This window comes from Diadema setosum, chromosome 8 (assembly GCF_964275005.1).
Source record: "Diadema setosum chromosome 8, eeDiaSeto1, whole genome shotgun sequence".
Lineage (NCBI taxonomy): Eukaryota > Metazoa > Echinodermata > Echinoidea > Diadematoida > Diadematidae > Diadema > Diadema setosum.
The window spans coordinates 32,304,515-32,325,979 of NC_092692.1; the positions used below are offsets into that span (position 1 = coordinate 32,304,515).

General features: G+C 38.4%; 1 protein-coding gene across 1 annotated transcript; it reads left to right on the forward strand.

Moving 5' to 3' along the window:
- The first annotated feature begins 517 nt into the window (after positions 1–517).
- On the forward strand, positions 518–19,575 carry LOC140231865 (ATP-sensitive inward rectifier potassium channel 12-like). The gene is made up of 2 exons (XM_072312015.1): positions 518–1,960; positions 19,355–19,575. Exon 1 carries the CDS (start codon positions 518–520, stop codon positions 1,958–1,960), a length of 1,443 nt encoding a protein of 480 aa, XP_072168116.1. The 3' UTR covers positions 19,355–19,575.
- Positions 19,576–21,465: the final 1,890 nt, after the last annotated feature.

Genomic DNA, 21,465 nt, shown 5'->3' on the forward strand with positions numbered 1-21,465 from the left:
TCAAATAGGCATAACACTTTGAATTCATACCATAACTACTTCTGCTGGCATTGACCCCGAGCTCCCTCAGCTGTTGGTATCTGCTTTCTTGAGAGGGAGGGGTAGCGAAAAAAAAGAAGGAAGAATTTGCATGAACTTTGCCCACAGTACACAGGCCCTAAAAAGCTGAGAAACTCACAGGCAGCACTGAAAGACAGACCAGTGTTTGATGTGTGACTTGTGTACATGTATGTACACTCACATGTTGGCAGTAAGCTCAACTCGTCCCCTGATTGGCTGAAGCAGAGTTAGGGAGTTTGGAAAGCCTGTGGAGTAATCAGATCTATTTTCTTGGACTCGCTGGTGGTTTCTGTGTGGTGGGAAGCCAGCATTGGTCTGAAAAGCCCAGTGCATATATAATCAAGGCAGTCCAGGTGTGTGTGTGTGTGTGTGTGTCTTGTGAGTGTGTGTGTATTTGACAGACTTTTTTTTTTCTTGCAATTCCCCCCTGTGGAGGGAGACTGGCACAGACACCAGTATGAGTACCAGAAACTGGAAGGAGAAGGAGGCACAAAATGGAGATGTGGTTGGTGGTAGTGGAACAGGTAGTCTCTCGGATTCCATGGATGGCGTGGTCTCACACTTGAACATGAAGGGTCCGATCAAGCGCAGGCACTCCATCCACAACATTGCGCGGCAACTGAGCCTGCGGCGCAAGCAGAAACTCCAACGACTCGTCAACAAGAATGGCATGTGCAATGTGGTCCACACGCATGTGCCCTCCAGAGGCCTGGACTTTCTGGCCGACATTTTCACCACACTTGTGGACCTAAAGTGGAGGTGGGTGCTCTTGATGTTTTCACTAGCCTACATTGGAGGATGGGTCGGCTTCACTGTACCGTGGTATGGGCTGGTCTGGTACCATGGTGATATTGGGTACCTGTCCAACAATGACACCTTGTATGAAAACTGGGAACCATGCGTTTATAATGTTGAAAACTTCATCGGTGCCTTCCTCTTCTCTGTGGAGACACAGACGACAATCGGATACGGTTACAGAGGAGTGACAGAGGAGTGTTGGCTCGGAGGGACCCTCGTGGTTCTCCAGTCAGTCTTCAGTTGCCTGGTTGACGCTGTGATGATTGGATGCATATTTGCCAAAATTGCGCGACCGAAGAAGCGCGCAGCAACAATAAAGTTTAGTCGGCATGCGGTCATTGCCGAGCGGGACGGCAAACTGTGCCTGATGTTCAGGCTCGGCGACATCCGCCAGTCGCACATATATGAGGCCCATATAAGAGGGCAACTCATAGGACCTAAGGTAACGGATGAGGGGGAATGCATCCCCCTCCACAGCTACCACATGAACTTTGGTAATGACACCGGTGAAGACCGCATCTTTCTTGTCTGGCCCATCATCATCTGCCACGTCATCGATGAGAAAAGCCCGCTCTACACGGTCTCGGCGGACGACCTGCTCGAAAATAACTTTGAGATCATTGTGTGCCTAGAGGGAGTCCTAGAGCAGACCGGTCTGGTCACCCAGGCCCGTACCTCATACTTGCCTTCTGAAATCTTGTGGGGACACCGCTTCAGCAGTCATCTCATCAGCATCAAAAACAGCGAGCAGTTTAAAGTGGACTACCGCGAGTTCAACAGCACGTATCCCATTCAGAACATGCCGAGATGCAGCGCAGCAGAGCTGGAACGCATGCGAGAGCCGGACTCGGACTTTATAATGGACACCAAGCCCATTAATTCGCCGACGGTCAAAGTGCCTCCGACGAAAAACTGCTTTCAGTCAAACTTGCCTAAATCAACCAACGGTGCCTACAACGGGAACGGGAGGATCCGCTTTGCCGACGAGGATGATGAATATGTGAAGGACCCGGTTACGGCTTCCGTAGAATCTCTTAGCAATGTTCCGATGATGAATGGTGTGGGCATGAAGCGGTCACCGTCCAGAGAATCGCCCGTATAGGTAAGGAAAGCCTCATGCTCGGGAGTGATAAATTCTTGGCTGTGGCAAAAGCAGATTTTTAAAGACTGGGCCAGTGCAAAATCTGTAACCTACTAGATAAAGAAATCTGTGAAAAAAGATCACAATCATGTGCTTACAAAAAAAAGGAGCGAAGAGAAGAAAAACAAAGACAATGCAGATGAACAAACCGTGTAGAGAAAAACATAGATATAGATGATGGGCTAGATATAGCAGAAAAGAAACACTTAAAGGACATGAATGTAATCTGAGATTGTTAAAGGGAAGATAAACCCCAAGAACAATGTGGATTGAGTGAAAGCAGCAGCATAAGTAGAACACATCAGTGAAAGTTTGAAGAAAATCGGACAATCGATGCAAAAGTTATGAATTTTTAAAGTTTTGATGTTGGAACCGCTGGATGAGGAGACTACTAGAGGTTATGACGTATGAGTGGACAACAATACCAAGAAAATCTAAAGAAAATTCTGCAAAAATCAATTTTTCATGAAAATTACAAATTCCATCAACTTGATATTGATATATGTTAGGGGTAGCAATTATTCCCCCTGCTTTCTGAAAGCGGTTGGTCCATTGTTTTTTCATAATTCTAGAAAAGTGAATTTTTGTTGAATTTCCTTTATATTTTCTTTGTATTGTTGTCCACTCATACGTCATATCCTCTAGTAGTCTCCTCATCCAGCGGTTCCAACACCAAAACTTTAAAAATTCGTAACTTTTGCATCGATTATCCGATTTTCCTCAAACTTTCACTGATGTGTTCTACTAATGTTGCTGCTTTCACTCAATCCACATTGTTCTTTGGGTTTACCTTCCCTTTAATGTTTATGATATCTATCAATTTCTTGAAAAGCAGACTTCTTACCCATATGTCATATCTGCTGATGCAGAATTTAAAAAAAAATGATATTTGATAATTTTTTGTAGTATTTTTTTTCTTCAAGATCTGCATTTACTGATCTTCATATTCTGATGATAGCGTGTTATTTTTTCAGGGTTTTAAAGGTTAGTACAAGCCTTTTTGATATCATTCACTTGAACAGAAAATTGTAGCAGAAGTCCTTTCATTCTTTCATTTATTCATTCATGCTGAGTTGAAAATGGACAAAGCCAGGTGCTTATTTGATATAATACACATCAGTGCATATATTATACTCTTTTGTTGTACTTTGGCAATCTAGTGTTGAATGTTAGCTACAGTTTTTTTCTCATCTGAGCTTTCTTGATAAGTATCAACTAACTCTCATACAATGGACGGTGCGTCCAGTAGACATTGTTATGCTGGTCCATGCTGGCGCCAATGTGATCTTAACACACCTACCAGCAGGTTATGCGTGTGTCTGCCAAACAAGGAAAGTATCCCCAATTGGCACGAGAGAGAGAAATGTGATATACACTCTTGAGCAGTTTACGAGGTAACCTAGGATGTTATTCTCAGCAAACTGATCAGTTGTTATTCACGGTGTTGTGCAGGAGTGGTTTCGACTATTCAGGTGAAGAATGTTTATATTCCACTGACTGATTCGCTTTTGAATTTACTCGGTCAGATTTTGTGGTTTGAAATTGTTTCTGGGAGACAAAGCAGAAGCCGGAGAAGGGAAGAGGTCAGAAATGATGCTTTATTTATTTTTTCCATTTCCCTTATTTTCCACAGATACAGATACAGATACAGATATTTTTATTAGTCTTTCTTCCAACAAAAAAGATAATCATTTTCCAGGTGAAAAAAATACAATACAAATTATACAAAGTACACTGTATACATAATAATATATATATAATAATAACAATATAACTTAGCAGTCGCACATAATATACAATCCACATAAATTAAAACACAATTAAAAGAAAATTTCCAGGTTCAATTGCAGGAAAAGTGCATGTTCCTCTCGATAATGCAGTTTCTCAATCAGAATTGTGATATTATACAGTAAAATTATTGAATCTCATTTCAATGCCTCACTACTTTCTAAAAAAAAAAAATATGGTAGTTTATTGTATTCATGAGAGTTGAAACCCTCCCCATCCCCACAAATATGTTTCAGGCCTGACATATATATACTTTAAAGTTGAATGTAAGAGAATCTGAAAAGGGTGGACTTTATCATGAAAGGGGCATGGTTGATGTTTAGTTCAAACATTGAAACATATTTCTCTGCACATTTGTTTGTTTAACATATCAGAAAAAGAAAGCAAGTATATGTAGATTTTTTTTTTTTTATGTAGGTAGCTGGTACTTCAAATATTTGATCAGTTCTGTACCTGGTGTTAGCTTCGCTCTGTATTATTATTTTTTTTTTTTCATGATGGTGCTAATGGAAAAAAATGTAAGTGTGGTATGACCATAGGAAAATTTCTTTCATTGGGTAGATGTTTTAGGCTTGTTTACATTTGTAGATTTTGCACTTTTTCAAAAGTGTAATCAAATTGCATCTGGGGCAAATTATTTGTTTTATAGGGCCCCAATTTTTCTCTCTTTCTCTTCTTTCTTTAAAACAACAACAACAACAACAACAACAACAACAACAACAACAACAACAACAACAACAACAACAACAACAACAACAACAACAACAACAACAACAACAACAACAACAACAACAACAACAACAACAACAACAACAACAACAACAACAACAACAACAACAACAACAACAACAACAACAACAACAACAACAACAACAACAACAACAACAACAACAACAACAACAACAAATTGAATAATTACTAATGTAGACTGGTCATAATCCAAAATCACTTAGGGCCTATTATTACATTTGTGGTCAGTAGGAAATTCAGTGGATCTTTATCTCAGTGTAGTAAGGCCTACTGTCGAGTACTGTATTGTAAGGACTTAAAATCTGCAGAGCACCAAAATGAATAGATGAATGGAAACAACATTATCTGATAGAGCTGACTTAAACTATCAAATAAATGCACTCCTCCCAAGTACAAGATTTCTCACTCTTCACAAGTTCATTTAGAAAGATGCTGACTTTTGACTTCCTGATTTTAGATGTAGGTAGGTCCTGAAATGTTGCTGGTAAAGTGTGTTTGTCTTACATTCAGCCTTACTGCTTCTTGACAATTTGAATTAACCAGTGGGAGACATGGTCTTGTCTCAGCAGGACCCAGCAAACTTGTAGATCGAACCGATAATATTCAAACAGTGTATTCCTGACATTAGTGAATGACATTTCCTATAAGCTTGTAGCCCCATACAAAAACAAGTAAACATTTAACTGGAATAGAGGTGAGAATGATAATGACAAAAACAGAACAAAACAAAACAAAACAAGTATGAAGATAAACAAATATTTAGTGGTAGTAATGGTCAAATCAATTTTAGTTACAACAATTAAGTGTAATGATAATCTGATAAAGAAGAAAGTAGGACTAACAATAGAAATGAGAATATCAATTAGAAAAAAAAGATAGTTTGTAGTAGGGTGAACAATGATCTGTAGTATTAAGATACAATGCTAGCCAATTTGTACCTATGTTTTCTTCTCATTTGTAACATCCTGTGCCAAATACCCTCAGTTTTGAGAACATCTGGCAGTGGGATAAGGGATATAGCCATTCCAAGTGTAATTTTACTTTAAAAAAAAGTATCAGCAACAACAACAGCAAATACTAGCATGGCAAGGTTGTAGGTTCAGAGGTCATAGATCTGCACTGAACATTCACTAACAGTGCCAGCATGGTGCTTCCTAGTGCAAGCAGCCTCATGTGGTAAAAAAAAAAAAAGTTGGAAAAATTAAGATTAGTCAGAGCATGGACTAGTAGGTCCATGGTCAGAGTGACTCTGGTGAATTCGATGGGTTACTGGAACAGAATTTTCTGGCATCAGACGATCTGTGTGGAATATTCCCACCTGTGTGTATATCTTCACATATTTAGCCCGTGAGGCCAAAGGTATGACTCCGCTGAATACCTGTGGAGTGATGGTGTGTTCATTGTGCTTCTGCGAGATAAACGGAACAATAAGTGTGCAGAGTTTGATAGTTTCTTATCTCGTTTGTCTTGAGTGGTAATGATGATACCATATCAGTTTCATATCGCTTAACAGGGGACATTCAGTTTCTGGGCTGCTTACTTTGTTAATGATTAATTCTGTACACAATAGTGACAGTTAGTGCTACCTCCACTTGCTTCAATGCAATCCCTATCCCATTAGTTATGTCATAATTGTTGCTATTAAGGATGGACCTTACCAGTTTGGGACCACATTTCTCCCTGACTGTGTACTGTGATTATTTTGACACAGATTCCACATTCATATATGAAGGAGTTATTGTTTTTAAAATCATTATTCAATTCTATTTCATATCCATACATATGGTCACACAATATCAATACAGTTGAATAACAAAGAAAAATACTGAAAATTAAACACTGCTACGCGTCACTTTCTGGTGATGTTGAATTAAAATTGCTGGATTTTTTTTTTTTTCATCGTGAAGGAAGAATGGATATAATTGCTGCCTTTCACACACCTCATGCTCGGCAAATTACTGTGAGAGTTACAAAAGAAATCAAGCTGGTATAAACAAATAAAAATCACATGGTTGTAAATGAAGCATTTAGCTCTAGATTGTCTTCATGCATCAATGATGACCCCGTTATGTCACTGCATTCATCCATCCAAGTGCACAGGCCTACTGTGACCAGTGGCATTAATATGGGATCAAACAAAATTTAAGTTTTACTCATGCACCTTTTTACATGCACTGTGCAAGGGCATATTAATGTGGGAGTTTTAAATCAAGTCAAGTATTTAACTGATTTGTGATAGAGCTAGCGATCGTTTGGTATCCATTAGGAGCCCTATAACTAGTATGAATGTTATGGTTTTTGCTATAATTGATTTCATACAAATGTTAATTTTGAGTGTGTGAATGCAGCTAAAGGCATGGAGCCAGAGGCAAAATATGTTCCTATGAAGCTCCACGTCAATTTCAAGTCTTAAAGGGACTGTACAGTACTGGTTGAGGTGGGGATTCATGTTTTGAACATTCCTAAGTGAGATAATGAAAAGCCTCTTATGAAATATGAAAGAGCATGTAATTTTAAGAAGGATTCAACATTTATTTGATGAAAATTGGTTTTCAAATGGCTGAGATATCCAAAAAAAGTGCTATTTAATAAAAGGCGACATGCCACAACTTTATTAGGATCTCTTTGTTTCACTTTGTTTTTGGATATCTCAGCCATTTCAAAACCGATTTTCATCGAATAAACTTTTGATACCCCTAGAACTGCATGCTCTTTGACATCTCATAGAGTGGTTTTTGAATATCTCGCAAAACGTATCCTCACCTCGACCAGAACTGTACACACCCTTTAATTGTCACAGAATGCTGTCATTCTTAAATCCCCCTTCCCTCTTGCCCTGGGCAACTAGGATTCCATCTTGGGCAAGTCATGTCCATTATGGGTATTTGTCTATTAATAGTAGGAGTCCCTTGCTGGAAATGCCTCTCAGGACAAAAGGGAGATACGTTTAGGTCTTTTGTATAATGCCCTATTGCAGTCCGTATTTGAACAAGTTGATGAGGTCTTGTGGGCAGAGTTAGGCCTAGTGAATCATCACACATTCGGAGCATTCTGTAGTAGATAATGTTGATTTAATGGCTTTTCTCTCAAAGAAACTTTCCGGAATTCATGACATATGTGGAAGAGAAAAAAATGCCCATTTTTTTTTTTTTTTTGAATGTGTATAGCAGTTTAATGTAAGAAAAAGGAGTTTCTTTCATTTCCCACTATCTAGATTTTGTAATATGATGATGAGGAATGTTGTGGTATATATATTTTGTGGTAATCCTCATCTGTAGATCTGTAAGACAAGTTTGCAAATCGCACCAGTCTACTGAGTATTGAATTGATGTATTTTCGCTTCTTTCATGTTGACATTGAATAGTCGTGACTCATCATTAAATGTATACATCGTGTAGACCCCATATGAATGTCTTTACTGGAGGAGTGCAGAGTTGGTTAAAGGAACCATCAGTCTCCTGGACATTTAACACAACAGTTTGGTCTTGACAATGTTGTTGTGGACTTGACAATTCCCCCCTGAACTGATCCTCTTCAGAGAGCAGAGTCCTCCCTTATCAATCCCCAGTATTTCCCTGTGCGCTTTAGCTCTCTTCTGGTATGTGTTCACTCTGGCTCTGAGGTCAACAAGTCTTATGCATGATAATAAATATACCGGTGTGCCAAAGGCATTGGTAATCATCCCAGTGTGAGGTTTTAACGGACCCTTTACCAAAGCGATCCAGGGCCAAAATAGAAACTATTTGTACGTACTCGCCAGTTTACTCATCCCTGTGCAAACAGCTAAACATATTAAGTCTGTTTGTCTCCTTCTAGAGCCGAAGATTCTTGGCAAAAATTTCCACTGACTAACTCCAATGCGTGAGAACTACTACTCTTGGTATGGCTGCAAGGATCTCATCTTGAATGATATAGGTATTTTATTCTGGTGGCTGGTGTTTCATGTGGTTATCTATCATTGAGAGATAAAGTTTTAGAAATATAACATATACTGATATAGTGTGAACTCTTAGGGAATGAACTCTTTGTCCGATTATTACTGTAGTAGCTTCAGTGTCATGTTTTGGTATCAGTGTCCCCTCTTAAATATTAAATAAACTCTGTGAATGAAGTGTTGTTTTTTTTTTTCTCTACAATGTTTTCAACCTTGGGTTTATAGGTCAATGTTTTTACATCTTCAGGCCTTGAGATAGAAGAGAGATTGAAAAAGGTTTTGAGAGGTTTCACATTTCAAGAATAACTGAATTTGTAATCATGCTTTTAGGCATGTTTGAAGTTACCACTGAATATTCGGGCAAAGAAATGAGTCTGCACTTTGCCACCGACTGCAAATTTCATTTCATACAACAGGGTATGGGGTCACAACTGCCCTACCCACTTGCCAAAGTATCAAAATCTCTGCATGATGGAAGTGAAAATGAGGTCAAAACTAGTCCCCAACTCCTCAAGTTTGTGAGAGAGGTCCAAATGTTCAGTTTATCAAATTACAAGATTAAAACCTTTATTGGAAAATATCTTTAGCCACGATTGGCCACAGACTTGTGTAGATATAAAAAATAACATAACTTGATCTCTTTGAAACTTGTTTGGAAACAGGTTTACAAATGAGTCCCATGTAAGTGTGGAAAACCTCACATAGATATAGGCCCTACCTATCATCAAAGGGGATTTGTTAAAAGAATAAAAAACAAAAACAAAGTGATGTTGAACTTCAGTTTTCCTACTTATACTGAAAATCAGTCCTGCCTGATATTTGTGTGTGGGCTTCAATCTTGTCTTTGTTTGTTGTTGAGAATAAAGGACATTAATGGACATATTTCATACGTACTTGGCTTGATTGTAATGTGTAGGCCTACAGCAATAGAGCCAACGAGGTATAATTACACACTTCCTCGAAACTCGATGCAAGGGTATTAGATTGTTTATGACGCACTGTGGTGAGGTTATACAATCAAAACCAAGACATTGGTTGACTAATTACAACTCCATGAAGCACTCTGTAAAAGTGTAAGTGAATGTGGCCAGTGTTTGATTTCCTGCCAACATTTTGTAGCTTTCAGTTGGAACCTCACCACACTGTGGCTATAACTTCCCCTTTGTGCATGCAGCTACATGTAGGCGGGGCCCTTCGCCAAGAATTCACACCTAGCGTCTCTGTTTAATGCCGCCATAAAAAGGTCAATATAACATTGTTTCACTTTCTCTGAATCTCAAAGGTGGAGGTGCCAGCGAGCTCTGTTTTTTTTTTTGTTGTTTTTTGTTGCCACTATGCTCTAATGGGATTGTAACACCAATTAAAATCATGTTTAGTAAGTGGTTAATTTTTTGTTTGCTATATTTATGTTTGTTTATGTCTGAAATAATGATGAAGATAATGATGATTATGATAATGAAGTTTATTTCTAACTCTTTGAGATATATGCAAGAATAAACTAAAGATATCTAACTCCATAATTTGCCAAAAACACATGGCCTTATTCCTTTCCACTCAATGTATTTCTCAGATATCTTTGGCTTGTAAAGATGCAAACAGAACTATGAAATATATAAATTCTGAAATGTTACATTGTTTACCTCATACAAAGTTATAATTTTGTATACAGTGATAAAAAGATAAAACAACAAAATACAGATGAAACAAACAAAACAAACCAGTACAAGGGGTGACTTTTGCTTTGTTTTGCTTGTATTGAACATAGACCAACCTCATCTTAGACCCTGTTTACAGTGCGAGGCTCGGCCGCGGCTTGGCCGCGGCTCGGCCCAGCCCCGCTTCAGTGTAAACGCACAAAAGGCCAAATGCGAGGCCAAAATTGGCCTTTGGCCTGGCTCTGGAGGTGGTCTCGGCCGCGGCCAAGCCACGGCCGAGCCCGACCTTTTCTCAGTGTAAACGTAAACTGGGCCAAATGCGCGGCCAATTTTAGTCTGGCTTCCAAACCCTCTGCCTGTACTATTTCGCTGTTCAGGTTATTAACCCCCCAACGTCGAAAACTAGTATAGTTTTTAAAAGGTGGTTTTGACCTGCAAAGGATTTTTTCCTTCGGCAAAGGCCTTTGCCCGAACGGCGACTTTGTCGCCACGGAATTCATTTGGCAAAGGGTCTGAAAACCAGACAATACCAAATTGCATTTGTTTACAAGCAGAGCGCCACTACGACAACATATTGAAAGGTTTGAATCAAAAGCGCGGCCGAGCCCGGCAGTGTAAACGGACAAAATTGCGGGGCCCGGCCTCGCAATTGAGGCTGGGCTTGGCCGCGGCTCGGCCGCAGCTCGGCCCAGTCCCGCACTGTAAACGGGGTCCAAGTGACAGTTTTATCAAAGGGAACCATAACTACTGTATCCACCATATATTTAGCAGAGTTTTTTTTTTAATTTCATGAAAATATCGTTTTCTGAAGCGCAAAAGCAATACAATAGTGTCCAAGGTGAGAAATTGCAACTTCTCTTTTGAAAAGGGTTCATACTTATTTCTCATTCCTTTGATGTGTATTCTCTGTCACAAGCTCAAACACTTGCCAAATTGTCTTTAAAGTCCTTGCTATGAAATACTGTGCTTGCAGGATAAAATAGAGTTTACTGTGAAACATTCAATGAAATGAAAGTGCTGGTGTAAATGTGTATTCTAAGCAAGAAGCATATCATAAGGTCAAGTGGAAGAGTCATAACACATTTTCCCTTAAACAGAAAAAAAAAAAATTTATGTGAAGTTGATTGATGAAAGTGCTGGTATATTGTTGCCTTTGGTTCAGGGTACGTGTGAGCCCCTGGGTGGGAAAAAGCAAGAGAATTCTCTGGCTGTGTTTATCTAACTCGAAAGAGAGAATCACGTTTCAAAGTGCGTTTGGAATGGCAATTGCGAACGGGGTTTGAAATGCGATTTTCAGGGTGCCGCGTTCATCTGACCATCATCGAATCACGATTTGACTGTTGTGCAGTTCGACCTGGAAAGCAGAGGTCAACTGAGGCCCTTGTTGTAACCTGCAGGTTGTATACTGCATGGAAGTTTGACTTTAGCCGTGTGTTTTTCTACTCTCAGAAAGGCAATGGTGGTCTCAAACATGTTTCAAAATGCCCTTTGAATGGCGTTTCAAATTAGCGTTTCTGAAAACACAGTTACGTGTGTCTATAGCCTGAAAATGTCTTAAACGCGTTTAGGAACATGATTCTGCCTCAGAAATTTGTTCATAGATATAAATACGCACCCTAAATAATTATCAACAGCCATGTTGTCTGACTCATGTGCCATGCTGAAATAAATGAAATGAAATGAAATGATATGAAATGAAATGAAATGATATGAAATGAAATGAAATTTTAACAGACCCGTCACCAAAAGCACATGCATGGAGTAAAGCAACTTTTTTTTTTATTTGTTATTCTTTTTTTATTTTCCCCTCCCCACTCCTTTCTTTTCTGTGCTGAACTTGCTATCAAGTCCACATGAAGGATGGATTGTGTGACAGTAGGTTTGAGAAAAGCGACAATACCACATGTTTCAGAGCCTGCGGTCTGAAAGAACTTTACTGTAGTCTGGGAGCACGGGGTCAACACATAAAATTAACGTTATTCATAACAAGATCATCAGACTTTGGGTTTTTTTTTTCATCATTTCAGACTTTCTGGTTAAAACTCCTGCAAGACCGTAAAGAAAATGTTTAAGGCCCAAAGCAACTATTCTGAATGCAAACAACATAGTCATTGTGCATTAGTAGGAGAGAGAGAGGGGGAAAAAAAACGCACTTTAGGATCCGTATACTATGGGCTGTATGGGAAACGACCAAATAGCCTACATTTCGTTTGGAAGGGACCATTTCCTTAATGGATGAATTGATGCATCTGTGTATTTAGAGGCTGGTATATATGACTTTTGGAACACTGCTGGAACTATTGTGATTTTTGCCTCTTTTAAGACCTGCCTGTGCTCTCAAACTTTTAAGTTCTTATCCCGAGGGGTGAAGAATTGTTGTTGGTTCCACCTGCCTTTTCAAGCTGTGGTGATGTTTGATAAAAATGTTTGTAGGGCCAATGATGTCAAGAGAATTATGGATCCGATCAACTTCAGTAGAATACAAAAAAAGAAGAAAAGAATAGCAGTGTCACTTTAAAGACATTGTTTACCATTTGCAGATGAAACAAAAACCCAGCTTTTGTGCTTCAAAATAGTTCTTAAATGTGAGTTAGGGATAGAAGCAACCAGTGTAAAAAAGTGAATGTATGATCAGTGTTAAGTATTGTTAAATATACAAAATGTGAACAGTAGAACAAATGATTAACTTTGTACCCTGTTACAAGTTTTCCTTGTTGAATTGAATGTAGATAGAGGTAGTTTTTTTTTTTTCCACCTTGACTGTATACTGTGATATGGCTGGCAATCAGTTTCTAGGAGTGTACATCGCAAGTCCTCTACGGATTTGAATTTCATCCTACAGTCATAATTGGTTCAAGATGTGTCCCAAGCGTGCTCGGGCAGGCATCTTTTGGAAATATGTCTTATAGCAAAATCAACTTGTCCTCAGCAGGTTATAAGGATCAGATGATTGAGTTTGGAGTATGTAGCAGCATACTCCAAACTCGACCTTGGTCCTTTTTCAAGATAATGCATTGGTATCAATCAACCGTAACAATTCCAGTTTGCCATATCGTACCTGTAGCTTCATGCATTCGATATTGCCTAAATGAACTGCGGCTGGTGTACATATTTATAGATAGATGTCTGTGACGTTTATTTCATGGCTACCTTTCCCAAATATTTTTACTTCTCGGGTACAACAATGCACAACCTTCAATCACAATATTTACACCTGTATTGTTGTCCCAGCCAGTATTTAGACCCAGAGCTGTGTTTATTTCTTTGGCCCATTGAGAAAAAGCTGACGGTGTTTTAAAAATTGAAGATTAGACGCTGTGATGTCATTTTAGATTCACTTTATATGGATCTCATGTTTTGTTCAAACCCCATTGTGGTCACAGTAATGGAATTTATATGAAGTAGGAAGGCTGATATTTTTCTTTTTGTCTATTCCGTGTAGAATATTGTCATGTATTTTGAAACTTGTGAACAGAGCACAGTATATATTATATGGAAAGAGACCTGTGTTATGGGTTTTTGTCTTTGTTGTTTTTTCTGTTCCATACAGAATATGTGTTCTTTCTTGTGCTAAGAGTATATTGCAGTGCAAAGTCTTTTTGGTAACATGGAAACCATCATAACTATATAGGAATGAAAATGTTACTGGGATAACAGGAATGCACTTGTATACACATCCTCTCCAAAGGAGTGGGTTTAAGTATACTGTCCAGTCAAGACACAAAACGGCACAATAATCAGACCGTAAAACTGAAAGTAGCACAAAGAATTGGGCAGTTGTACTGTCTCAGGTCAGCTGGCTGATTTTCTATCTATCAAGGACAGTATGGTTGAACTGTTTGATTTTGGGATGAATTAGCAGCAGTTCAGGACAAATCAAGTGGTACTTTTCAAAGGGACAAAGGAGATGTCTTTCTCTCTTATTTTTTTTTTTTTCATTTTCCCTAGCTGTTGTTGGTTTGAATGACATCAACCTTCTAATTTGAATGAAAAGCATGTTGTTGTTATTTTAATTTTAAGGCATGTGTCATTCAGGTGTGAATATTTATGCCTAGTACCTACTCAAACATAGTGCCTGTAGTCTCCTGTCAAGGAGGTGACAGTTATTTATTTATTTATTTTTTTATTTTTTTTTTTACCAACAAGAGTCCACTCTAGCAGTCAGAGCCAACGTTTCTAGTCAAGCTTTCGAATGGACGTGACAATTTATCTGCAGGGAAAATCCACAGCAAGCAATGTGTGGCCACAAAGCTGCTAAGTTTTGCTAGAGCTGTAGAAGGCATGGGGCCTACCTGAAAGTAAAAGAGAAAGTCATGAAGACGGACGTACGTTTGAGAGGTGGTTTTGCATTGTTGTTGTCGGTAGTGGAAGAGGAGGAAGCAGAAATGTGGTCTTATTAATCTGTATGTGTGTGTATGTGTTTATATAATTCATAATTGCATTTAATAGGAGAATTTTCCCCATCTTTTCTCCTCTATTAGCCTTTTTTTTCCTTCCAATGATTCATCTTTTACTCCACCCAACATTAGTCAAAAAGGATAATTGTGTGAGAGTGCAGCGAATAGGAGAGAAAAAAAAAAACCAACAACAACAGACAAACAAAAGAACAGACACACAGCAAACCCCCAAATTCCTGCCAGACTATGCATTCTTGGGTTTAACAGATGGCCCACCAACAGGCATACGAAACACTGACGCACTGCCAAACCAATCTTAGCCATTGTTTTGGAAATTCTTATTTTTTGCTTTCCTTTAAGCATGGAGGTATAATATAATCGATAGAGGGAGGGCTAACTGCGAGTTGTTGGCGCCATTGCAGAATGCCAGATGCCACTATGAACATGGGCATATGGACCAACTTTAATATTGAGAGTTGGTCTAGCTAGAGATACTAGAATGAACTTTCCTTGCTAGAAAAATAACAATGAACTTTCACTACTCAAAAATGAAAACAGGAAGGAATTAGCCAGTCATGAATTATGATGTGTGATTGCACAAACACATTTATTAATTTTCATGCCAGAAAAAGTTCTCATAAATCAGTGAGGAAGATTAGGCATTATATCCATTACTATAGAACAGCATCTTGATTCGCGAAAATTAGACTCGCTCGACTGTGCCATATAAAGTATCCTTCAAAAAGTTTTTCATTGCAGTGCCTACAAGCAGTTATGGCCCTGTGGGTAAAACTGCAGTCTTAATACTGAGGCCACTGGTTCAAGTCCCCTAGCTGCAAGCAGCACTGCAGTGGCTGTACCCCATTAGCCATAGGCCTATCCCTTTCCTCGTTACCTCCGCCAAGGGAGGAGGTTATGTTTTCGTTACCGTTGGTTTGTTAATTAGTTAGTTAATTAGTTTGTCTGTGTGCAAAATAACTCAAAAAGTAGTTAACGGATTTGGACGAAACTTGCAGGAAAGGTTGAGAATGACACAAGTAACAAACGATTAACTTTTGGTAGTGATCCGCGAATTTTTGGGGAATTTATGAAGGATTTTTGACATTTTGGCGGGTAGGGTCAATGAACTTGGGAGTTCAGGCAGCGCATATTGAGGTTTGCATGCGCGCACTAAAGTGTGTGCTCTAGTTTCTGCCAAAGACGCTTAACTATCTTTGGTTTCTGCTAGGGCGAGGCGCGCCGTGCAGGTGAGAGTTTATGACGTAACAAAGGCTTCTATACTGGGAAATCGGGCAACTTTCAGCACACAATACTATAAGTATGTATGGGTGGAAATCACTGATATCTCTATGGAAGAACAAGATCAGTGGTGGAAATGAGCTGCATGCTTGGCGGAGGTCTGCGTTCTCAGAGTGCTTTCCTCGTGGCAAAATTCTTCTATCCTGTAGTGGCCTGCCCATACACATTTACACATCTTCCTTTATAGCCTCTTTAAATGAAATCTGAACACAAAAAGGCAAAGTGATTGGTGGTCACATATTACTCATTTATGTCTCTTTTCCACGAAGTTCTGATCTAACTTCAAGCAATAAATGTTCTGTTTGAAGTCACACATGTAGGTTATTGTCCACCTTAGATTGCTTCGATAAGCTTTCCTTTTGATGGGTTTCCGTAGGGTTGGTCTGAAGATTGTTGTAACGTCATCAAATTTTAGATAAATACTAGCGCTGCCCCCCCAAGGAAAAACGCAGTATCTACATCCAGCTCCATTTCTCAACAACCGAGATATTCACCATTTTATGTTTTTGCCAAAGCCCCTGGAAAATATACTCTTTTGAAAAATTCCTTCATTGTGGAATTTTAGTCTATCTAGCTACCAATTTTCCTGGAAAATATCATTTTGTGTTTTTGTTTTGTTTTTCAGTTATTGATGAAAATGTAGATACTTTGGGGAAACCCCATGCAATTGACTGATTTCCCCAAGGAAAAACGCAGTATCTACAATGGAACGAATTTCCCCAAGGAAAAACGCAGTATCTACAACGGAATGACTAGGGCTGTAATGTGATGCTACATGGCCTAGCCGCTAACTAGCATCTAGAATACTAGATCTAGATCAAAACTGTACTGTCTAGGCCAGATTCTGTCTAGACCAAAATAAATCTAAATCGGATGTCTGGACCTAGATCGATCTAGACTAGCTCTAGTTTTTATATCGTTTATTCTAGGCTGGCTACGTAGCAGGCTACACGAGTCTACAGCCTCGGGCTATGCACGATACTCACAGAAAAAAATAGCCTAACGTTAGAACTGCAGAAGGTTTAGTCTAAGCCCTACACGAGACAGGACTCTTTAATTAGAAAAAAAAATAAATCTAGAACCGGTCTAGATCGAAGTGACATCCGCTCTCTAGGCCTATTCCTTCTGGATTGAACCTAAGTTTGTTATGTCATGTAAATTTGCAATGTAACTTTTTTACTTGTAACGCTATACAGACAAGTTGTAGAATGCAGCATGGAATCATGCATGCATTTTACGCAACCCAGTCTCACTAGGGTCTAGACACTGTCTAGATCCGATAAGAATTAAAATACAACTTATTCTTAACTGTCTCTATTTTGTCCATTTACCGTGGGTAGGCCCCTACCTATTTTTCACATAGGCCTAGGCCTAATCTATTTTCAACTAGATCGCTGTCTATGTAATTATAAGACAGTATGGTATGGAGTAGATAATTGAACATTGACACTTCACTAGCGGTGTTAGAGAATAGGAATAGGATTCTGAGTGGTTAAGTTTTAGTCTTAGACTTCTTTCTTAGTTTTATAAACAGGCCTGCCCTAGAGTAGGCCTATTCTAGTCCTACACTACATCTTTCTTAGACTTTCGGAATACGGACCCTGAAAGTTCTGATTAACGTTAGGTCTAACGTTAGAAAAGAGACAGAAGACTCAAACGTTACTGTGTAGACAAGTCTTAGACTTGGACTTAGATCTAAATAGAGTCTATAGGGTCTAACAATAACATGTTAGTATAACGCGACGTTTATCCGATACAACACAAATAGATCTAGGGCTAGGTCTATTGCCTTTCGACGAAACTTTCAGATTTGGAGCCTTAGGAATTTTGACAAGGGTCTAGGCCTATCAAATTTAGGCCTACTTCACAACAAGTTAATATTGAAATAGTACGGCAGATGTTCATCATCGAGGTAGAAGTGAAAGAAAAGCTGATCGTTAATCACACGAAGCGAGGTAAACATGCGTTTGTGTTTAGTCTCTAACGTTACCTCGCTTCGTGTGACAAACATGCATTTGTGTTTACCTCGCTTCGTGTGACAAACGATCAGCTTTATTCTTTCAATATTGAAATAGTTTTGAATTACTTACTCATTATCTGCAGATAAATTTTTCTTGAGGGCTAGTTTGCTAGGCTCACGAGTAATTTTCCCCGCGACAACATTTTGTTTTAATCCAAGACAAGTACACACTCACACTGTATGCTGACTAGCCGGCCGGGCCCTGTGCTGACTGCTGCCCCAGTGCAGCTAATACTGTAGTATGCAAGCTGTCAGTGTTGTGCTGTATTGTTTAATGTGCACTCGGTTAGTCTTAATCTCACACCGTGTTTTATATTAGGATCACGATCTCATCAAAATATTTACTAATCAGTATTGTTTCGGTTAGATATTTTGAACATTATGTTTTATTATTGAGCAAGTATATCTTAAGAAAGTAATTTACGTTCAAATTACAGAACAACCGGCAAAGTATTCACATATATAAATAACAGTGTCTGGTAATTAAGACTAGCTTTGTAGATACTGCGTTTTTCCTTGGGGAAATATTCATCATGTAGATACTGCGTTTTTCCTTGGGGAAAGTGCAAGTTCAGTGTAGATACTGCGTTTGGCAGTTACGGAAAAGTAGCTTTCCAAACATTTTTTCAAAAATCTGAATATGTCATATGAAGAAGGGTTGCCCACTGACTATATTTATGCAAAAAAGTGAAAATCGCCAAAAATGTTAGATACTGCGTTTTTCCTTGGGGGGGCAGAGCGAGCAGGATGTTTGCTAATCAATCAAAACCACTATTCAAAAGTTATGTACCGCTGTGTTCTTTTCTCTTTGATATTTTTATCTTGTAGTTTCGAAATAGGGTTATGCCAAGCCTGCTTAGACATTTACTGTTTCACTTTTGGTGGCTTGGGGTATACAAACTTTACGCAGCTGCATTCATAATTCACAGAAGAGAGTAACTGAAGAGTTTGTTCGCAAGAACCGATAAGTCCATTTTTTAAGATTTTGAAGTACGGTCTCTGTCATAAGTACAAAATAATACCTTTTAAATGATATATTGGTCACTACATATAAAGGTACATTTTTGATGTTATGGTCAAAAGAAGCAAAAATTTTCTTATTATTCTCTTCATTTTTCTTGACCTTTGATCGCAAATATCTCCATTTGGCAAATATGGACTTATCGGTTTTTGCGAACAAACTCTTCAAGTTGTTGTAGTGAAGGTGTGGGAAAATGTAATAATTCAATGATATCGTAGTTTTTTTAGTTAGATATTGTTTATTCTCCATTGATAAATTCAGTAATATTCATGTTTACTTTGGCGTTGTATCTAGAAGAAAGTACTTATTCAAAGATTATACTCCCATTGTTGGATAGAATCACCAAAGGAATAATATGATAATTGATACTGATTATTGATTTTGTGGTATCATGTGATTATGAAGACCTCTGTGAATAATTTTAAAAAGATATCATGCATGTTTAATAACCTTCTTTCCACCCTTTTTATGTCTTTAAACTTTTGCTGCAGGACTTTCCAGCCATCCTCTTGGGAGTGTTGGGCTTCGCATCCACTATCAGCAAACTAAGCTGTCGTCCGCATTGGGCTGCGCATCCACTATCAGCAAACTAAGCTGTCGTCCGCATTGGGCTGACCGTCCAGTAAAAGTGACCACCTGTGTCACCAACACGCACGGAGTGCAACAGCATTTCTCTCAAATCAAGAAGGCAGCTACCAAATATGTTTTACAAGCATGAACATTAAAAAAAAAAGAGTATATGTTTATCAAGAAAGTAATATATATGATTATCTCCTTTATTTTTCAATTGCATGGTGCCATTAGTTTGTAAGATAAGAATGAAAAGGTTGTAAATGCCATTTAACCACTGCGTAAAGATACGTTATTTGTAAATGTCATAACTGAGAAGCCACATGAAGCAGTATGTAACTGCTAGTGGTTTTGGCAGTATGTTGTATTCTGTGTATGCCTACTGTTAAATTCATTGAATTCTTATGTGCTCAGCTTATTGAATGCCTCTGCACAGTAGGATATCAGAGTCATTATTTTCTGTTATTTTGATGACATTAAAACTTGCTGTTTATATTTGCAGCTCAGATGGTTCTCTAATAAGCACTACTAGTGTCATTCAAAACTAAAAAGTGTAAACCTGTTCCTTATGTGAACCTGGTGGCCTGTGTATTAAGTCTATTTGGATTTCAGAATTCAGTATGGAACAGGTTAAATGTGACTGCCATCAGGGAACAGCTCTTTGCTGCCTGAGTACAAGAGTGCAGGTGTGTGTTTTGGGAGACCATGTCTTACTTTTTTAATCCTTGAACTGCTTGAACAGGAAGAAGAAAAATTGGCATGGTGATTCAAAGATAATATTCTTCCTGTATAAAAAACAAAAGAATTGAATTTCATATAAATCCCAATCCATCTGTTAATGATGCAGTGTCTCAAAATTGTGATCAGATCTTGCACTTGAAAGAAAACATTACATTTCTTCTGTGCATGTCACGTTCTGAGCATAAACCACACAATACTATGATGTATGAGTAAGCAATGTCACTAAAACCTACTTCTGAATCATATTTCCACTAAAGAATAATGTCCCTATTTGCTTTTCAAGGGCTTTGTTTGATGAATGTCACGTCATTCTTTTATGTCAACCTTTCTCCTCTATCGTTGGTTTCTTGTTAGTGGGTTGGGGCTCATCAGGATTTGATAATGATATGAAATTCATATAGATCTCAGACTTTTAATGATGTATCATATAATAATGCTGTTGCCAGTTTGATGAGATACCACACTTATGGCAGGAACAAAGTTGTGGTTGTTAACTAATATTTATTCCAAAATGCCTATTGGTCCATTTAAGTGAAAAAATAACTATTTTTTTTTTTTGTAATCATGTTGAGAAACGGGTGTCATGTCAACAAAAAGTATTTTTGTGCTTGCACATGTGAAAATGAAGTAGAATTGTGTTTTGGCAATCATGTTTTGAAAACATGTTTGATTAATGGTGGTTTACAAAGATTGATTTCAGTGTCTGAACAGCTTGTTACATTATTCAAGAGGTACATTTTCGCAAATGTGGTTACAAATGAGATAATTTTTTTTTTGCAATCTGAACAGGGACTTTGATTCAGGAAATCAAGAGCAAGGCAGGGTTTCTCCAATGTGTGTATGCCCCCCATTCTGCTTCCAGTACCACTCCAAACATCACTCATGTTTTATGTCTCATTCAGGGACTCATCTTTGGGCATATGTGTCATTTTGATCTGCAAATGTTGAATATATGAAGGTAGTTACCAGGTCTGAACTGCCCATAGACTGTAAAGACAAGAAGTTTGCATTTTCATATTTCAGCTTGCTTTCTGAAGATCTAGAAATACATTGTAATAGGTGTTCTGAAAGAGATTGGTATTACAGTATACAAATGATGCACAGGTCTGGGTGTGTAGGTAGAAATTGTGTTCAGAAGTTAAGTATGGAATGTTTAACCCATGAGGCGAAACCGAGTGGGTTTAGGCTGATTCCATAGTTGCTCTATGCACACAATTCCTACTGATGCAGAAAAAGACTGGTGTATCATCTGTTTTACAGAATGGGGTAATTTTCTCTTTTTTTTTTGGTC